Genomic DNA, 16,834 nt, shown 5'->3' with positions numbered 1-16,834 from the left:
AAGAGAGATGGGGGGAGGAGAGATGGGGGGAAGGGAGACGGGGGAAGGGAGACGGGGGGAAGGGAGACGGGGGAAGGGAGACGGGGGGGGGAAGGGAGACGGGGGGGGGGAAGGGAGACGGGGGGGGGAAGGGAGACGGGGGGGGGAAGGGAGACGGGGGGGGAAGGGAGACGGGGGGGGGAAGGGAGACGGGGGAGGGAAGGGAGACGGGGGGGGGAAGGGAGACGGGGGGGGGGAAGGGAGACGGGGGGGGGAAGGGAGACGGGGGGGGGGAAGGGAGACGGGGGGGGGAAGGGAGACGGGGGGTGGAAGGGAGACGGGGGGGGGGAAGGGAGACGGGGGGGGGAAGGGAGACGGGGGGGGGAAGGGAGACGGGGGGGGGGAAGGGAGACGGGGGGGGAGGGAGACGGGGGGGGGGAAGGGAGACGGGGGGGAAGGGAGACGGGGGGGAAAGGGAGACGGGGGGGGAAGGGAGACGGGGGGGGAAGGGAGACGGGGGGGGAAGGGAGACGGGGGGAAGGGAGACGGGGGGAAGGGAGACGGGGGAAAGAGAGACGGGGAAGGGAGACGGGGGAAAGGAGAGACGGGGGGGGAAGGGAGAGACGGGGGGGAAGGGAGAGACGGGGGGGGGGGAAGGGAGAGACGGGGGGGGAAGGGAGAGACGGGGGGGAAAGGGAGAGACGGGGGGAGGGAGACGGGGGGGTGGGAAGGGAGACAGTGGTGGTAGAGGAGATGGGGGAGGGGCGATGATGGGGGAGGGGCGGTGATGGGGGTGGGGCGATGATGGGGATGGGGCGATGATAGGTTGGGGTGATGATGGGGGTGGGGTGTGGGCGATGGTGGGGGTGGGGTGGGGGCGATGGTGGGGGTGGGGTGGGGGCGATGGTGGGGGGAGGGGTGATGGTGGGGGGAGGGGCGATGGTGGGGGGAGGGGCGATGGTGGGGGGAGGGGCGATGATGGGGGTGGGGTGATGGTGGGGGAGGGGTGATGGTGGGGGAGGGGCGATGGTGGGGGAGGGGCGATGGTGGGGGAGGGGCGATGGTGGGGGTGGGGCGATGGTGGGGGAGGGGCGATGTTGGGGGAGGGGCGATGGTGGGGGAGGGGTGATGGTGGGGGTGGGGCGATGATGGGGGTGGGGCGATGATGGGGGTGGGGCGATGATGGGGGTTGGGCGATGGTAGGGGTGGGGCGATGATGGGGGTGGGGCGATGGTGGGGGAGGGGCGATGGTGGGGGAGGGGCGATGGTGGTGGAGGGGCGATGGTGGGGGTGGGGCGATGGTGGGGGTGGGGCGATGGTGGGGGTGGGGCGATGGTGGGGGAGGGGCGATGATGGGGGTGGGGCGATGGTGGGGGTGGGGCGATGGTGGGGGTGGGGCGATGATGGGGGAGGGGCGATGATGGGGGAGGGGCGATGGTGGGGGTGGGGCGATGGTGGGGGTGGGACGATGATGGGGGTGGGGTGATGGTGGGGGGTGGGGCGATGGTGGGGGGAGGGGCGATGGTGGGGGTGGGCGATGATGGGGGTGGGGCGATGGTGGGGGAGGGGCGATGGTGGGGGAGGGGCGATGATGGGGGAGGGGCGATGTTGGGGGAGGGGCGATGGTGGGGGAGGGGCGATGGTGGGGGAGGGGCGATGGTGGGGGGAGGGGCGATGGTGGGGGGAGGGGCGATGGTGGGGAGGGGCGATGGTGGAGGCCGCTCTCCCGGCCGCAGTCACACTCCGGTGTGTTCGGAGCTGGATGAAAGCGGCGCCATCGCTGCGCATTCCCGATTTGTGTATTTACCTGCTCCCCCCCACATCTGGACACTCTCCCGAACCTGACTCCGCCATCTTACCGCGGGGGCGGGGTCAATGAGGGGCGGAGCCACGGGGCGGTGTCAGGTGGTGGGGCGGAGTCAGGGGCGGGGTCAGGTGGTGGGGCGGTGTCAGGTGGTGGGGCGGAGTCAGGGGCGGGGTCAGGTGGTGGGGCGGAGTCAGGGGCGGGGTCAGGTGGTGGGGCGGAGTCAGGGCGGGGTCAGGTGGTGGGGCGGAGTCAGGGGCGGGGCGGGGTTAGATAGTGGGGCGGGGTCAATGAAGGGCGGAGCCGCGGGGCGGTGTCTGGTGGTGGGGCGGAGTCAGGGGCGGGGCGCGGTTAGAGGGTGGGGCGGGGTCAGATGTAGGGGCGGGTCCAAGAGCCTGTTAGGTACCACCAATGGGGTATGGCCGCAGATAATGTTTTCTGGGAACACATTTAGGCCATTCGACCCATCGGGCCCATTCCATCATCTGATCATGTTTGGTTTATGTTTTTACTGCCTTCTCCCGTAATCCGGATCCACTTATTAATCAAAAACGTATCTCTCTCTGTCGTAATGACACGCAATGCCTTAGCCTCCACAGCCCTCTCCGACAAGGAGTTCTGCAGATGAAGCAACATCTGACTGAAGAACATCCTCTTCATCTCACTCAAAAAGGGTTCCCCTTCACTCTGAGGCTGTGCCTTGGCGTCCTATTCTCCAACGAATGGAAATGTCTTTTCCATGTCCATTCTATCCAGGCCTCTCAGTTTTAAGTTTCAATGAGATTGCCCCCTCCATCTTCAAAAGTATTGAGTGCAGAACCAGAATCCTCAACCATCCATTGCATGACAAGCCCTACATGCCCAGGATCATTCTTGTAATTCTTGCCCTTATGGATCCCTTCCAGCACAAGTGCATCTTAGATACAGGACCCTGCTTACAATATTCCAAACGCAGTATAATCAGAGCCTTATAGAGTGGTAAATCAGGGGTCTTACATTCTAGTCCTCTTGAAATTAATGCATTTCTGATCAAGGGTCATTGAACCCAAAACATTAACTCTGCTTTCTCACCACAGGTACTGCCAGACTTGAACCTTTCTAACAATTTCTGTTTTTCCTTGCTAATTTCAAACTGAAGCCTTATGTTACCTGAAGAGAATCCTGAATCAGGTCACCTTCATATTTCTGAAGCCTTTCCCATTTAGAAATATCTTTTCCTACCAGTATACATTGGTGAGGTGATGGTCAACTGGTTGTGCTGCTGGCCGTTAATCCAGAGAGTCAGGTAATGTTCTGAGGTTGAATTCTTCCATGGCAGATTGTGGAATTAGAAGTCTAATGGTAGCATGAAATCATTGTCAATTGTTAGAAAATTCCATCTGGTTCCCTCATGTCCTTTGATCAACGATTGGCCTGGTTTGGCCTGCAATGGGTAATAAAAAGAATATTGGCGTAACCAGTAACACCCTTATCCTGTAAGTGAATAAAACAAATCTCATACTCTGCTCCTTTTCAGAGAGAGGGAGGTGCCACTGACAGGGCAGGCCCAAAGACAGTGTGGTTTCATAGAGTCAGGCAGTACTCATGAAGAATCTTCGGTCCAACTCATCCATATCAACCACGTTTCCCAAACTAAACTTGTGTCACTTGCCTTCATTTGGCTCACATCTCTCTGAACCTTTCCTGTTCATGTACTTATCCAAACGTCTTTTAAATGTCGAAGAGTGTGGTGCTGGAAAAGCACAGCTGGTCAGACAGCATCTCAGCCCCCTTGGGCCACAAGCCTCACGCCTGATGAAGGGCTTATGCTCAAAATGTCCATTCTCCTACTCCATGGAAGTTGCCTGACCAGCTGTGCTTTTCCAGCACCACACCCTTCGACTTTGATGTCCAGCATTTGCAGCCCTCACTTTCTCCTAGTCTTTTAAACGTCCAAACTGTACCTGCATCCACTACTTCCTCTGACAGCTCATGTCACATAAGAACCACTCTGTGTGTGAAAACATTGCCCCTGGGGTCCATTTTAAATCTTTCTCTCTCATCTTAAAAATATGTCCCCCAATTTTGAACTCACCCAGCTTAAGGAAAACACCTTTGCTACTCACCTTATCTATGCTTTCATGATTGTATAAACCTGTATAAGGTCACTCCTCACACCTCCTACATTTCAGTGAAAACGTTCCCAGACTATCCAGTCTGTCCTTATAACTTAAACTATCCATTACTAGCAACATCCTGGTAAATCTCTTCTGAACCCTCTCTAGCTTGATAGCATCCTTCATTAGAGACACAAAAACTGCAGATCCTGCAATCCAAAGTAGGCAGGCAGGAGGCTGGGGGAACACAGCAAGCCAGGCAGCATCAGGAGGGACAGGCAGGAGGCTGAGAGAACACAGCAAGGCAGGCAGCATCAGGAGGGACAGGCAGGAGGCTGAGAGAACACAGCAAGCCAGGCAGCATCAAGAGGGACAGACAGGAGGCTGAGAGAACACAGCAAGCCAGGCAGCATCAGGAGGGACAGGCAGGAGGCTGAGAGAACACAGCAAGGCAGGCAGCATCAGGTGGGACAGGCAGGAGGCTATGGAACACAGCAAGCCAGGCAGCATCACGTGGGACGGGCAGGAGGCTGAGAGAACACAGCAAGGCAGGCAGCATCAGGAGGGACAGGCAGGAGGCTCAGAGAACACAGCAAGGCAGGCAGCATCAGGAGGGACAGGCAGGAGGCTGGGAGAACACAGCAAGCCAGGCAGCATCAGGAGGGACAGGCAGGAGGCTGAGAGAACACAGCAAGGCAGGCAGCATCAGGAGGGACAGGCAGGAGGCTGGGGGAACACAAGGCAGGCAGCATCAGGAGGGACAGGCAGGAGGCTGGGGGAACACAGCAAGGCAGGCAGCATCAGGTGGGACAGGCAGGAGGCTGAGAGAACACAGCAAGGCAGGCAGCATCAGGAGGGACAGGCAGGAGGCTCAGAGAACACAGCAAGGCAGGCAGCATCAGGAGGGACAGGCAGGAGGCTGGGGGAACACAAGGCAGGCAGCATCAGGAGGGACAGGCAGGAGGCTGGGGGAACACAGCAAGGCAGGCAGCATCAGGTGGGACAGGCAGGAGGCTGAGAGAACACAGCAAGGCAGGCAGCATCAGGAGGGACAGGCAGGAGGCTCAGAGAACACAGCAAGGCAGGCAGCATCAGGAGGGACAGGCAGGAGGCTGAGAGAACACAGCAAGGCAGGCAGCATCAGGAGGGACAGGCAGGAGGCTTGGGGAACACAGCAAGGCAGGCAGCATCAGGTGGGACAGGCAGGAGGCTGAGAGAACACAGCAAGGCAGGCAGCATCAGGGGGGACAGGCAGGAGGCTATTGAACACAGCAAGGCAGGCAGCATCAGGTGGGATAGGCAGGAGGCTGAGAGAACACAGCAAGGCAGGCAGCATCAGGAGGGACAGGCAGGAGGCTGGGGGAACACAGCAAGGCAGGCAGCATCAGGAGGGACAGGCAGGAGGCTGGGGGGACACAGCAAGGCAGGCAGCATCAGGATGGACAGGCAGGAGGCTGGGGGAACACAGCAAGGCAGGCAGCATCAGGAGGGACAGACAGGAGGCTGGGGGAACACAGCAAGCCAGGCAGCATCAGGAGGGACAGGCAGGAGGCTATGGAACACAGCAAGGCAGGCAGCATCAGGAGGGACAGACAGGTGGTTGAGAGAACACAGCAAGCCAGGCAGCATCAGGAGGGACAGGCAGGAGGCTATTGAACACAGCAAGGCAGGCTGCATCAGGAGGGACAGGCAGGTGGTTGAGAGAACACAGCAAGGCAGGCAGCATCAGGAGGGACAGGCAGGAGGCTGGGGGGACACAGCAAGGCAGGCAGCATCAGGAGGGACAGGCAGGAGGCTGGGGGAACACAGCAAGGCAGGCAGCATCAGGAGGGACAGTCAGGAGGCTGTGAGAACACAGCAAGGCAGGCAGCATCAGGAGGGACAGGCAGGAGGCTGGGGGAACACAGCAAGACAGGCAGCATCAGGAGGTGGAGAAGTCAATGTTTCGGGTGTAACCCTTCTTCAGGCCTGGAGGTGAGTGTGCGGGTCTGCAGATAAAAGGGGTAGTGGGGGCAAGGTGGTGTAGTGGGGATAGGTGAAGACAGGTAGAGGGTACGACTTTGTTGTTCAATGGGAGGAATAAATCCAGTTGGTGGCTGGGAGGATTGGAAGGGCAGGGGAGGGGCTGGGAAGGGAGTCGGGGGGAAGGGAAGGAAGATTATTTGTAATAGGAGATCTCAAATTTGAGTCTTCTCGGCTGTAGGCTGCCCAGGCGAAAGATGAAATTTGCGGTGTGGTTCACTATGGCAATGGAGGAAGCCAAGGATGGACATGTCAAAAGGGAGTGTTTAGGGTAACTGAAATGGGCAGTGACTGGGATGTCCGGTTGGCCCTTGTGGGTCTGGCTACGATGCTCAGTGAATTGTTCCCTAAGTTTATGTTTGGTCTTCCTGATGTAAAGAAGACCACATCAGGAGCACCTGATGCAGTAAACTGGGTTGGAAGAGAGGCAGGTGTCTCACTTGGAAGGACTGTTTGGGGCCCTGGACAGAGGTGAGAGGGATGGTGGTTCTGCAGGTTTTGCATCTTGCAGGTTACAGGGGAAGGTACCTGGGGGTTTGGGGGTTGGTGGGGAGAGAGGTGCAAACCAAGGATTGTCAAAGGGTACCCCAAATGGCAGTCTTGTATATTGGTACAAGCCATTATGGGTTTTAATTGTAGAATACTTATGGGAATCCTCATCTAACCAGAATTGCGAGTACTCATGGCTCATATCCAGCTTTGCGAAGGACAGTACTTCCCTTCCAAATTGCATATAAATCCTCTATGCAAGAGAGTGGGTATTTATTCAGCTATGGAAAGCAGTTTGCCATTTGTTTTAAATCCCCACAGTGGATGAACTGACCCATTCGGCTTCACAAAGGGTATGACCTTGCTGCCCATTTCACAAACTGGACTGGTTTGATGATTCCTTTGCTTGCCAGCCTCCTGATTTCTGCCTGCCTCTATTTTTGCGTGTAAGGCAAATGGTACTGAGTGGGCCTTCCAGAATCATGGATTTGCTTCCTGGTCAACATGCAAGATGGCCTTGGCTCCTTCAATAGTCCCTTGATCTTACTGAAAAACCTCTGGTTGTTTTATTAGAATTTAAGTCAGGGAGCCTTTTTCTAACTGGAAAATGTAGAGTCAATCTAGGTGAATCTTCTCAAACAATTTAGCTTCGGCTGAGCCTTTGACTCCAATCAGTGGTAACTGAATCAGCTGCTTCTCAAAAGAGACCAGAACTGAAGTTGTGCCCTTAATCTGCAAAGATTCCCCCATCCCCCCCCCCCCCCCCCCCCCCTCCATCCCCCTGCCCCACCAGGTTCCTAAGCCTGGCTGAATTCTTGTGCAAACCCAACATTCACAAGCTGTCGCTTGTGAATTATTTATTGGTTTTCATTTCCTAATGACATTTGCCCAGAAAAAGCTAATTCATTCTTTCCAAATACTGGGCCCAGTCTTTGACAGCAAGTCAAGCTTCTCAAATAATGGCATGATTTTGGGAATACTTACCACAATTCAAGATCATTGTTGCAAGCAAATTTGTTTAGGAATGTGCTTTTCTCTTGTTGCCACTGAAATAACCCACAGAGCCTGGTATTCCACCACCAAGTCTCCCTTCATTTACGTGTGCATAGTCCTTTATACTGGTCCAGTTTCCATAGTGTCAGCTCTCAGTAACTAGAATCCCTGACACTTCTGTTTAAAGCCATCAGCCAGGGCTCCCTGATTGGGGCTGTTAATCTGGTCTAATCAGGGAATTTATATTCTGTGAGGTCCATCTGGCTGACCTCATTCCAATCACTACAGTAGGGTGGGCTACAATCAGGTGAGAGAGTGCCATAGGGTCAGGGTAGGTTATTCACAAGGCTGGTTTGGTAAGGTGCTGTGAAACATTCCCTATGTTTCATGGACAGAAACTTGACAAAATTGACACTCAAACAATCACAGTAGGATTCAGCCCTTTGTTTCTTATTTTAGTGCTCTCTCTGTCACTTTCTAATTCAATATCCTAGTTCTCAACCATGTGGCAAATTTGTTTAAAATCACCAGCCTCGGCAACTCCCTCCCCCTCCCCGCTGTGTCCTGATTTGTGTGAACGATGGAGCCTGAACAGGTTGAAATTGCCTTATAACTGGTCCCAGTGTCCCAGGCTCATATTATCCTTCCTGCACTGTCTCTCTTGTCCTGCTGTCCTTCAACTCTCCAATTGCTGCTGTGTTGAACTGGCTATAATAATTGATTCCTACTTTTGAGATCCTCTTTATCAAACTCTGAATTCCTAAGTCCCTAAACTCTACCTGAGGGACCTTATCCCTCCTTCTATCTATTGTCAGTGATATGAGGAACCCATCCTTAGCTGAGCCACACCTAGTGCACTCCTGTGAGGAGCCCCCACCTTTATTGATATTCAGAACAAAATACTGCCTCTACCACAAGAAGAAAAATCCAGAGAACTCTAAATGGAAAATGCTGGCAATACTCAGCAGCTTTGGCTTCATTAGTGGAGAAGGAAAGAGATTTCAGGTTGACAACTGTTTATCATTGTTCTGTGTCTGGATGATAAAACTGTTCATATCTTTTGGAAGACATCCATTAGGGCATCCTTCAACATCCCTTTCTGCAAATTGATCAGTTCAAACTTTTAGGGAGGTAAAGCCTATGGTTCTGGTACCATTCAAATGAATGCTTTTGCATCTCTCTAGTGCCTCTATGTCCTTTCCATAATGTGGAGACTGGAGGCTTTTGCTGTATTGCTAGTATTGTCTGACTAAGGTTCAATACTAGATTAACACTTCCCTGCTCTTCAATTCTGTTCACTTGGAAATGACTCCCAGATTGCTTTAACCACCTCACTAACCTGGCAGGATATTGTTTCCCTGTCCCTGCTTTCCTACAGCTGATATTCAAGTCAGACTTTGTCACCAGACTTTGTTCCTCCTTATGATTAAAGCCTGTCCTTCATGGATTATAATCTCCCATTTTGGGGGATATGTTCCCAGAGAACAGTGCATTCAGCAATTTTCTCAATAGTAAACAAGGCAGTCTGTATATGTACATTATGCAAAGATGTGTAGTATACACTTTTACTCCAGGACTAATTTTTTTTCCCAGTGACAACTAAAATTTGCAGTTTACAGAAAGCTGTCCAATGAGTATTTTACAGAGAAGAACTGAATTTATGAACAGCAGACAAGTAAACTGTGGGATAATATAAAATGAAGAACTGTGGATGCTAGAAACCTGAAACAAAAACAGAACTTGTTGGAGAAATTCAGCAGGTCAGCATCTATGGAAAGAAACAGAGTCAACATTTCAAGTCTGATAACCCTCCTCCAGAACTTTACAGTCTGCTTAGCGTGAAATAGTTGTTGGTGGGAAATGTTGATGTTAGTTTCAGCATTTAACTTTTAAATGGACCTCAGGTTAAAATACCACTAGTGCTCTCTCTCTGTGCCCCTCTCTCTCAGTGTCCCTTTCGCTGTCTGATGAGCGAGCAGCCCTGTGGTCCTTTGGGACAATGGTAACTTTACCCTTTAACATTCATGTTGAACTATTTGTTAAACGAGGGAATGGAACTGCTATCTGAGGAATCTACAATCTTTAATCCTCTTCCCCTCTTTCCTGATTCTATCGTGTTAGTGGGGAACTGGTATTTTCGTAACAGTTTCAGTTCCTTACCCAGAAACATTAGAGGCTAAATTTTTAAAAATAATTCCAGTTCTTAAAATTGATGACAGGAGGATCTAGAATTTGCAAAATCAGCCACAGCTTCCTGTGTATATTCCCTTCAGCCAGTTTCCTCTTTCCATCAACAAAATTGAGTTTGTTCAAAAACTCAGCTCAGTTCTTTGACGAAGAGCCCAGACATTTAGATGAAATAATCTCTGACAAGGTAAGGAAAAGATTCAATAGTCTGTCTCATTCATAGGCAGTCCACTAACTCTTTGCTGCAATTGTTTCAGCATTTACATATTTGTCAATTTCCCTTCACACCTGGTTATTGTGTACAATTTTGAAATCCTTATTTGAAAAGTGGTATACTTATTGCAGAAGCAGTTCAGAAAAAGTTCACTCAGCTCAAACCTGGGATGTAGGGCTTTTCTTATGATTGAGCAGGTTAAGATTGTATCCATTGGAATCTGTAAGAATGAAAAGGGAACTTATTAGATCATTGAAGTTCTTGATGGAGTGGATAGACTGGATACCTGGATGATGTTCACTGTTCTGCAAAGACTAAAACCAGATAGTATTGTTTCAGAATTATAGGTTTCCCTTTGAAGACAGAGATGTGGAATTGTCATCCCCAGAAAGCAGGGGAGGTTAGGTCTTTAATTTTATTCAGGCTCTGTTCGTTATATTTTGGATAGAATAGGATCATGAGGTGCAGACAGGAAAGTTGAGATGATACCACAATGAGATCAGCAATGATCTTATTAAATATGGGGTGCAAGCACAGGTTTGAATGGCAAATCCTGCTACTATGTTCAAGAAAATGCAGCCTACACCTGCATTCCTTTCTTTATCTCTGTGTCTTTCCCACTCTCTGAGAGCAGTTCACTGAGAGCAACAGAACTAATCGCAACCCTTGGCAGAGCTTGCTTCCCAGTGTATCTCTGTGAATATAACAGGTGACCAAAACGCTGTTAGATTGTCATGAAATCCTGTTTGTTTCATTCTCAAGCCAGAACTTAGTTGGGAGCTCTCAAGTTTTTCAGACTGAAGATCACGTTAAAGAGCAAATGTTACAGGTTGACACTCCCCTTGACAGTGCTGAGGGAGTGCCACACCATCAGACGGTCAGTGCTGAGAGAACACCCCACTGTTGGAGAGTCAGTGCGGAGGGAGGGTCACACTATTGGAGGGTCAGTGCTGAGGGAGTGCCGCACTGTCAAAGGCTCAGTGCTGAGGGAATGCTGCACTATCGAAGGCTCAATGTTGAGGGAGAGCTGCACTATTGGACGGTCAGTGCTCAGAGAGAGCTGCACTGTCAGAGAGTCAGTACTGAGGGAGCACCACACTGTTGGAGGGTCAGTGCTGTGGGAGAGCTACACAGTTGGAGGGTTAGTGCTGAGGGAGAGCTATATTGTCAGAAGGGAGTGCTGCACTGACAGACTGTCAGGACTAAGGGAATGCCGCACTGTCGGGACGTCAATGCTGAGGGAGAGCTATACTATCGGAGGGTCAGTACTGAGGGAACACTGCACTGTCGGAGGATCAGTACTCAGGGAGTGCAGCACTGTTAGAGGGTCAGTGCCAAAGGAATGCTGCACTGTCAGAGAATCGGTGCCAAGTGAGTGTCACACTTTTGGAGGGTCTTTGTTGAAGGTGTGATGAATTGTCAGAGATAGTGCTGCATTGTTGTAGGGTCATAGGGTCAGTGCTTAGAGAGTGCCACACTGTCCAAGGGTCAGTGCTGACAGTGTGCTGCACTGCCGAGGGTCTGTGCTGAGGAACTGCTGCACTGCCGGAGGGTCAGTACTAAGGGAACGTTGCACTGTTGGGAGGTCAATGCTGAGGGAGAGCTACACCGTCAGAGGGTCAGTAGAGGGAATACCATATTGTCAGAGGGTCAGTACTGAGGGAATGTTGCAGTGTTGGAGTGTCAGCACCAAGGGAGTGTCACACTGTCAGAGGGTCTTTGCTGAAGGAGTGTTGCATTGTCAGAGGATAGTGCTGCACTGTCAGAGGACAGTGCCGCACTGTTGTAGGATCGTAGGTTCAGTGCTTAGAGAGTGCTACACTGTTGGAGGGTCAGTGCTGAGGGAGTGTGGCATTGTTGCAGGGAACGCTGCACTGTCAGAGGGTCAGTGCTGAGGGAGTGCTGCACTGTCAGAAAGTCTTTGCTGAGGGAGTGATGCATTGTCAGAGGATAGTGCCGCACTGTTGTAGGGTCGTAGGGTCAGTGCTGAGGGAGCGCCGCACAGTCAGAGGTTTTGTGCTGAGGGAGCGCCGCACTGTTGGAGAGTCAGTGCTGAGGGAGCGCCGCACTGTCCAAGGGTCAATGCTGAGGGAGTGCCGCACTGTCGGAGGGTCAGTGCTGAGGGAGTGCCGCACTGTCGAAGGGTCAATGCTGAGGGAGTGCCGCACTGTCGGAGGGTCAGTGCTGAGGGAGTGCCGCACTGTCGGAGGGTCAGTGCTGAGGGAGTGCCGCACTTTCAGAGGATGAATACTTAGAGCTGGGTCTTGCTGTTTGCAATCTGTATTAATAAGTTTGAGGAAGAGTTAGAGAGTAATCTGTGCAAATGTGTTAATAATGCTAAATTCAAAATAGAAATGGGTGCACACAGGCCGTGGTGTAATGTGAGCAGGTTAAGTATTTGGGCAACAAAACAAAGTCTAACTTGTTTTAAAAGTCATACAAGAGAATGAAGGGGCTTGTCAGGGTTGACACTGAAAGATTGTTTTCTTGTTCTGGGGCCTTGATTATTTAAGATTGCATATCTTTGGAATTCTCTGCCCCCAGGGGTTGTGGAATTTCCATTGCTGACTCTATTTCATGGCGGAATCTGCAGATTTCTCAGAGAATTGAGGATATAGAGAGATGGCAGGAAAATAGGACTAGAAGATCAGCCATGACAATGTTGAGAGGGCTTGATATGCTGTATGGTTGACTCCTGGTCTTATTTTGAGCTCTTGTTTGTCCAGGACGGAGTGCTGCACTGTCAAAGGTGCCAACTTTCAGATGGAATGTTGAATTGAGACTCTGCCCCCTTTTTAGTTTGGTGATACACAAATGCACAGTGTTGTAGTCCCCTTCACTGAGGTGCAGCACAGGCCACCGCCTGAAGGTGGAACATAAGAGTTTTGTGTGATGTTGGAGTGTTATTGTCATATCCCTACGTCATGCGATTATTTGATAAACTGCAGAGTATTAAAATAGATCCTCTTGATTATAGAGGGGGATGAGATGGGGAAATAGTTGATGCAGAATTGAAGTTTATAACTGAAAGCATTTCATTCATTCGCACAGGATGAAGATATTGACAGTGGTTCTCAGTTTGCTTCACGTCCAGTGGACAATGGGTTCACATTGTACAGAGACACCAATAGTCAGAGAAGGGAACAAAGCTACTGCTCCTAACTGTTCCCTCAGTTGCCTGGATTGGAACAAGTTAAAAATCAAAGGTGTGAGAAAGCTCTCACTGGAAAGCTGCCGAATGTCCCGCATTATTAACATTTCTCGCAATTCCGAGCTGACCGAACTAAATTTCATGAATAACGAATTCCAACAGCTTCCAAAAAATCTCCTTCTAAACTTTGAAAACTTAAAAGTATTGAATGTAAATGGGAACCCTCTAAAATCCATTCCTCTCAGCATCATTCAGGAAGTCCGAGTTATCTTTCAGTGTTCTTGCGCTGTTTTGAAAGATTTGACAGAGAATTGTAATAAAGCAGAGAACTGTACACAGAGTTTCCTCGAGAATCTGAATTGCAATGGAGCAAACAATTTCAGTACATTCAACGTGAGCAGTTTTTACAGCGCTGAGTGTGACAGGATAAATCGCATTCCCTTCTATGTTCTTATTCCATTACTCACGTTCCTCAGCGTTGGAATTGCGGTTTTTGCCCTAAGCAAATATTTCTCCAAACGCAAGAGGAGCAATGCCCACTCCCCAAACAAACGCCATTCCGTCTCTTCCTCGGATCATGGTCAACAAAGATACGTTAGCACAACAAACTGGAAAGATCCAGCTGCAGCAACAGAGAAGCCGGAAGGTTCCCGCGGGATCAGGCAGCAACAGGTGGCTCACAAGGATTACGAGAACATGGTGATGGGGGAATCTGATAGCGCTTGGGGAAGATGTGACAGGTAAAGTGGAGTGAAACTGTGAACAAGTAACCGTGTCAATGCATCAACACACGAGTGACTACAAGTTTGTACATCTCTGTGAAAGAAACAGCCTCATTATAGTTGAAATATTGGAACTGGAATGTTGTAAATAAACACACAGTGATTGTGACAATGCAAACATAATCTGACAGTAGCAGCTTTGAGTGTGTACATCTATGAACACACCAGAAATTGTGGGCAGAATCTTTTGTCTCTCTGGTGGTGAAGTAGGAGACAGGATGACACCAGACTTGAACTCTGCTACCATCCCATCTCCAGCACATAGCCCATAGTTGACCTGCCCATGCTGCCACCAATTGAGGTCCTGAAGTGACCAATTAATGACCACATAAGGACCTCATGCTACCACCAATGGGATTAACCCAATCACATCAACCCAACTTGCACGACAGCTAAGGTTGCAGATAGCTTGTGGGTTGGTAGGGGGGCTCAGTGAGTGACAGATTGAAGGGCGCTGGGAGCCACCCACTGCCCTGGCTTTCAACCCCTTTGTCTCCTCTCCCTGTACCTGTTTGTCCAAGCATTGCATTTCTCTGGGTTGGATCCTCTCTGAGCTTGGGACGACCGGCAGTGCCCCATCCTCCTCAGCAACACTTACATGGAAGAGCTTCCAGTCTCTGATTGGCCAGCAGCTCTTGCTGGGCAGGACTCAGCCCCAGCATCTTGACCCCATTGGCATTTTGGCCATTGCGCCATTGGTGTGGGGTATGGCAGGTATATTGAGAAAGGAGGCAGATGACAGGTGAGATGCTAACAGCTAAACAAGACTTTGCCCAACCAATTGATCAGTACATTCACAGACCAGAAACTGGGGTTTAGGAGAGAGAGCACTTCCTCATTCCCCTCAAAAGCCAACCTGAGTTACATATCCAGGTCCTGTAACTCGGTTTGAGTTGCTAACAGGTCCAATTAGATAATGTCTGTTTTAGTCAATACCACTGACCACAATAGTCAGAGGAAAGGACAAAGAATCACAGAATCCCTACAATGTGGAAACAGGCCATTTGGCCCAACAGTCCAGACTGACCCTCCAAAATGCAACCCAACCAGACCCATTCCCCTACCCTATTACTCTACATTTCTCCTGACTACTGCACCTACCTACACATCCTGAACACTATGGGAAATTTAGCATGGCCAGTTTACCTAATCTGCACATCTTTGGACTGTGGGAGGAAACCTACGCAAAGGCACTCCTCTAACTATTCTGTCAGCTGCCTGGGTTGGAAAAGTTCAAAATTGTGGGTGTGATGAAGCTGTCACTGGCAATCTGCAGAATCTCCAACTCACCACACTGATAGCACCATGATGTCCAAGCACAGCCCCCAGGGTGATTAGAGGAATGTGTGATTGCACAGGGTGGAGCTGAGGACCTGGGCTTCCAGATCCCAATAGGGATGGGCAAGAAATGCTGCCTAGCCAGCGATGCCCACATCCCATGAACAAATAAGGAAAAAAAACTTTGGCAGTAATGGAGTAAGCTGATTTCCTGACCCTTCAGCTCTGGGTTCAGTTTCAGAGGCTGAGTTGATGAACATTTTCAATGCCATGAAGTTGAATTGTTTTTAAGCATCTCCCAGGGAGAGTAAGGCCGAAGCAGGTATGGTTGTGTAAAAAGCTACCAGGAGAATAGTCCAGTCACAAACCAGCCAGGGTGACAGAGCTGCTCATTATGGGAGAGCAGTTAGTGTCAGAATCTCTTCCAAGGCATTTCAGGTGGTATGGATTTCTGGGGAGAACCCCTTGAGGGATGAGTGAAATCAGAAGCTTCTGTTCTGTTTTTAATGGCATATTCCTTTCTTTCCAGGAATCTGAAGAGTCTGGATGACACGTATTACCTGGAAAGTGACCCAGCCTGTGATATTTATTTAAATGAGCAACCTGTTTATTGTAATTACACAGGGTCTGTTGCTAACCCAGAGGATGATGTGTATATCATACCCGACAAGTAAATTAAACATCATAACCCCGAGTGTAAAATTTCTTATCAACTGTGGATCTTTAACTCCATTTCTTGTAATACCTGAGTGTGACCATCTTAAACCACTTTGATTTTAGAGACATTCAGGAATCCACATTGGGAGTGCACTGGGATACATTGAATCCACAGGCAAATCTGTTAATCTGTAGTGAAGCTGTTTGGGACCGTACAGATATAAACATAAATTATGTAATGTAATGTACAGGCACTGAACAGCATCTTGAGGATGAGATACAGTCTGGAACTGTCATGAAAATCTTATCCTGAATAAACACTAACTCTGGATAGATAGTGATTGTTAACAGTAAAGTTGGCATAGTCCCACTGACTCATTAGAGAAGGAAGACTGGCAGGGAGTTTAACCTGAAGGTCACCACACAATCACGCACCTTCGCTTTATGCCATTTCCGATCTAAGAAAGGTTTTCTGGGAATGCTCTTCTTTCGAATAGCAGGGGCTACTTGTACTAGCTTTTGGAATGTGGCTCCTTCATTGGGTGATTGTGAAGTGGGACCATGGGACACAGAATTTGTGACAGGGGATCGTGGTGTCATGCAACTGAAACGATATATTGAATAAACCTAGATTGTTGTTAAGGCTTTCATCTTTTAGAATGGGTTGTAGGTTCAGTGTATTGTTTCAGTTGCATGACGCTGTGATCTTTTCCAGTAGATTCTGTCTTGTGGTCCTAGGGAGGCGGTGCTTCCAGGTAAAACCTGTTGGACTGCGGCCTGGTGTTGAGTGATTTTTAACTTCCTGAAGAAGGGCCTGTGCCCGAAACGTCGAATCTCCTGTTCCCTGGATGCTGCCTGACCTGCTGTGCTGTTCCAGCAATAAAGTTTCAACTCTGATTTTTAACTTTGTCCACCCTAGTCCAGCACTGGCTTCTCCACAATAAGACGCCATAGTCATCCCAGACTGTAAGGCTGCTCTGAAGTCTGATAACAGTGGGGAAGAAGCTGTTCTTGAATCTGTTCATAAATCTACACAAACTTTTGTATCTTCTGCCTAATGGAAGTGAGTGTAACCGGAGTGGGAGCAGTCTTTGATTGTGTTGGTTGCCTTCCTGAGGCAGCGGGAAGTACAGATGGAGTCAAAGGATGGAAGGCAAGGTTTGAGTGATGGACTGGGCTGTG

The 16,834-nt window shown here is 50.3% G+C and overlaps 2 protein-coding genes across 3 annotated transcripts in view; one reads left to right on the top strand and one right to left on the bottom strand.

Annotated features, from left to right (window-relative positions):
* Window positions 1-3,062, bottom strand: part of klhl26 (kelch-like family member 26) — an 88,443-nt gene extending 85,381 nt beyond the window's left edge. The window contains exon 1 of one of the 2 annotated variants that reach the window (XM_087975862.1): window positions 2,933-3,062. Coding sequence is in view for 1 of the 2 variants with exons in the window: in XM_087975861.1 (XP_087831987.1) it covers window positions 1,787-1,833 (47 nt within the window). In the remaining variant the exon portion in view is untranslated. Of the gene's footprint in view, window positions 1-1,786; window positions 1,839-2,932 lie in introns of those variants that run through there. The other variant, XM_087975861.1, reaches the window with a different exon arrangement.
* Window positions 3,063-9,633: 6,571 nt separating this feature from the next.
* On the top strand, window positions 9,634-15,697 carry LOC122565121 (uncharacterized). Its single transcript, XM_043720755.2, has 3 exons — window positions 9,634-9,757; window positions 12,836-13,675; window positions 15,525-15,697. The coding sequence occupies exons 2-3, from the start codon at window positions 12,837-12,839 to the stop codon at window positions 15,667-15,669; spliced, it is 984 nt and encodes a 327-aa protein (XP_043576690.1). The 5' UTR covers window positions 9,634-9,757; window position 12,836; the 3' UTR covers window positions 15,670-15,697.
* The last annotated feature ends 1,137 nt before the right edge of the window (window positions 15,698-16,834 follow it).

Source organism: Chiloscyllium plagiosum, unplaced genomic scaffold (assembly GCF_037043375.1).
Source record: "Chiloscyllium plagiosum isolate Xiang-an unplaced genomic scaffold, Cpla_swu_hap1 HiC_scaffold_28, whole genome shotgun sequence".
NCBI classification, from domain to species: Eukaryota; Metazoa; Chordata; class Chondrichthyes; order Orectolobiformes; family Hemiscylliidae; genus Chiloscyllium; species Chiloscyllium plagiosum.
The sequence above is the reverse complement of the archived record's forward strand: the minus strand, read 5'-3'. Positions and strand labels throughout refer to the sequence as shown.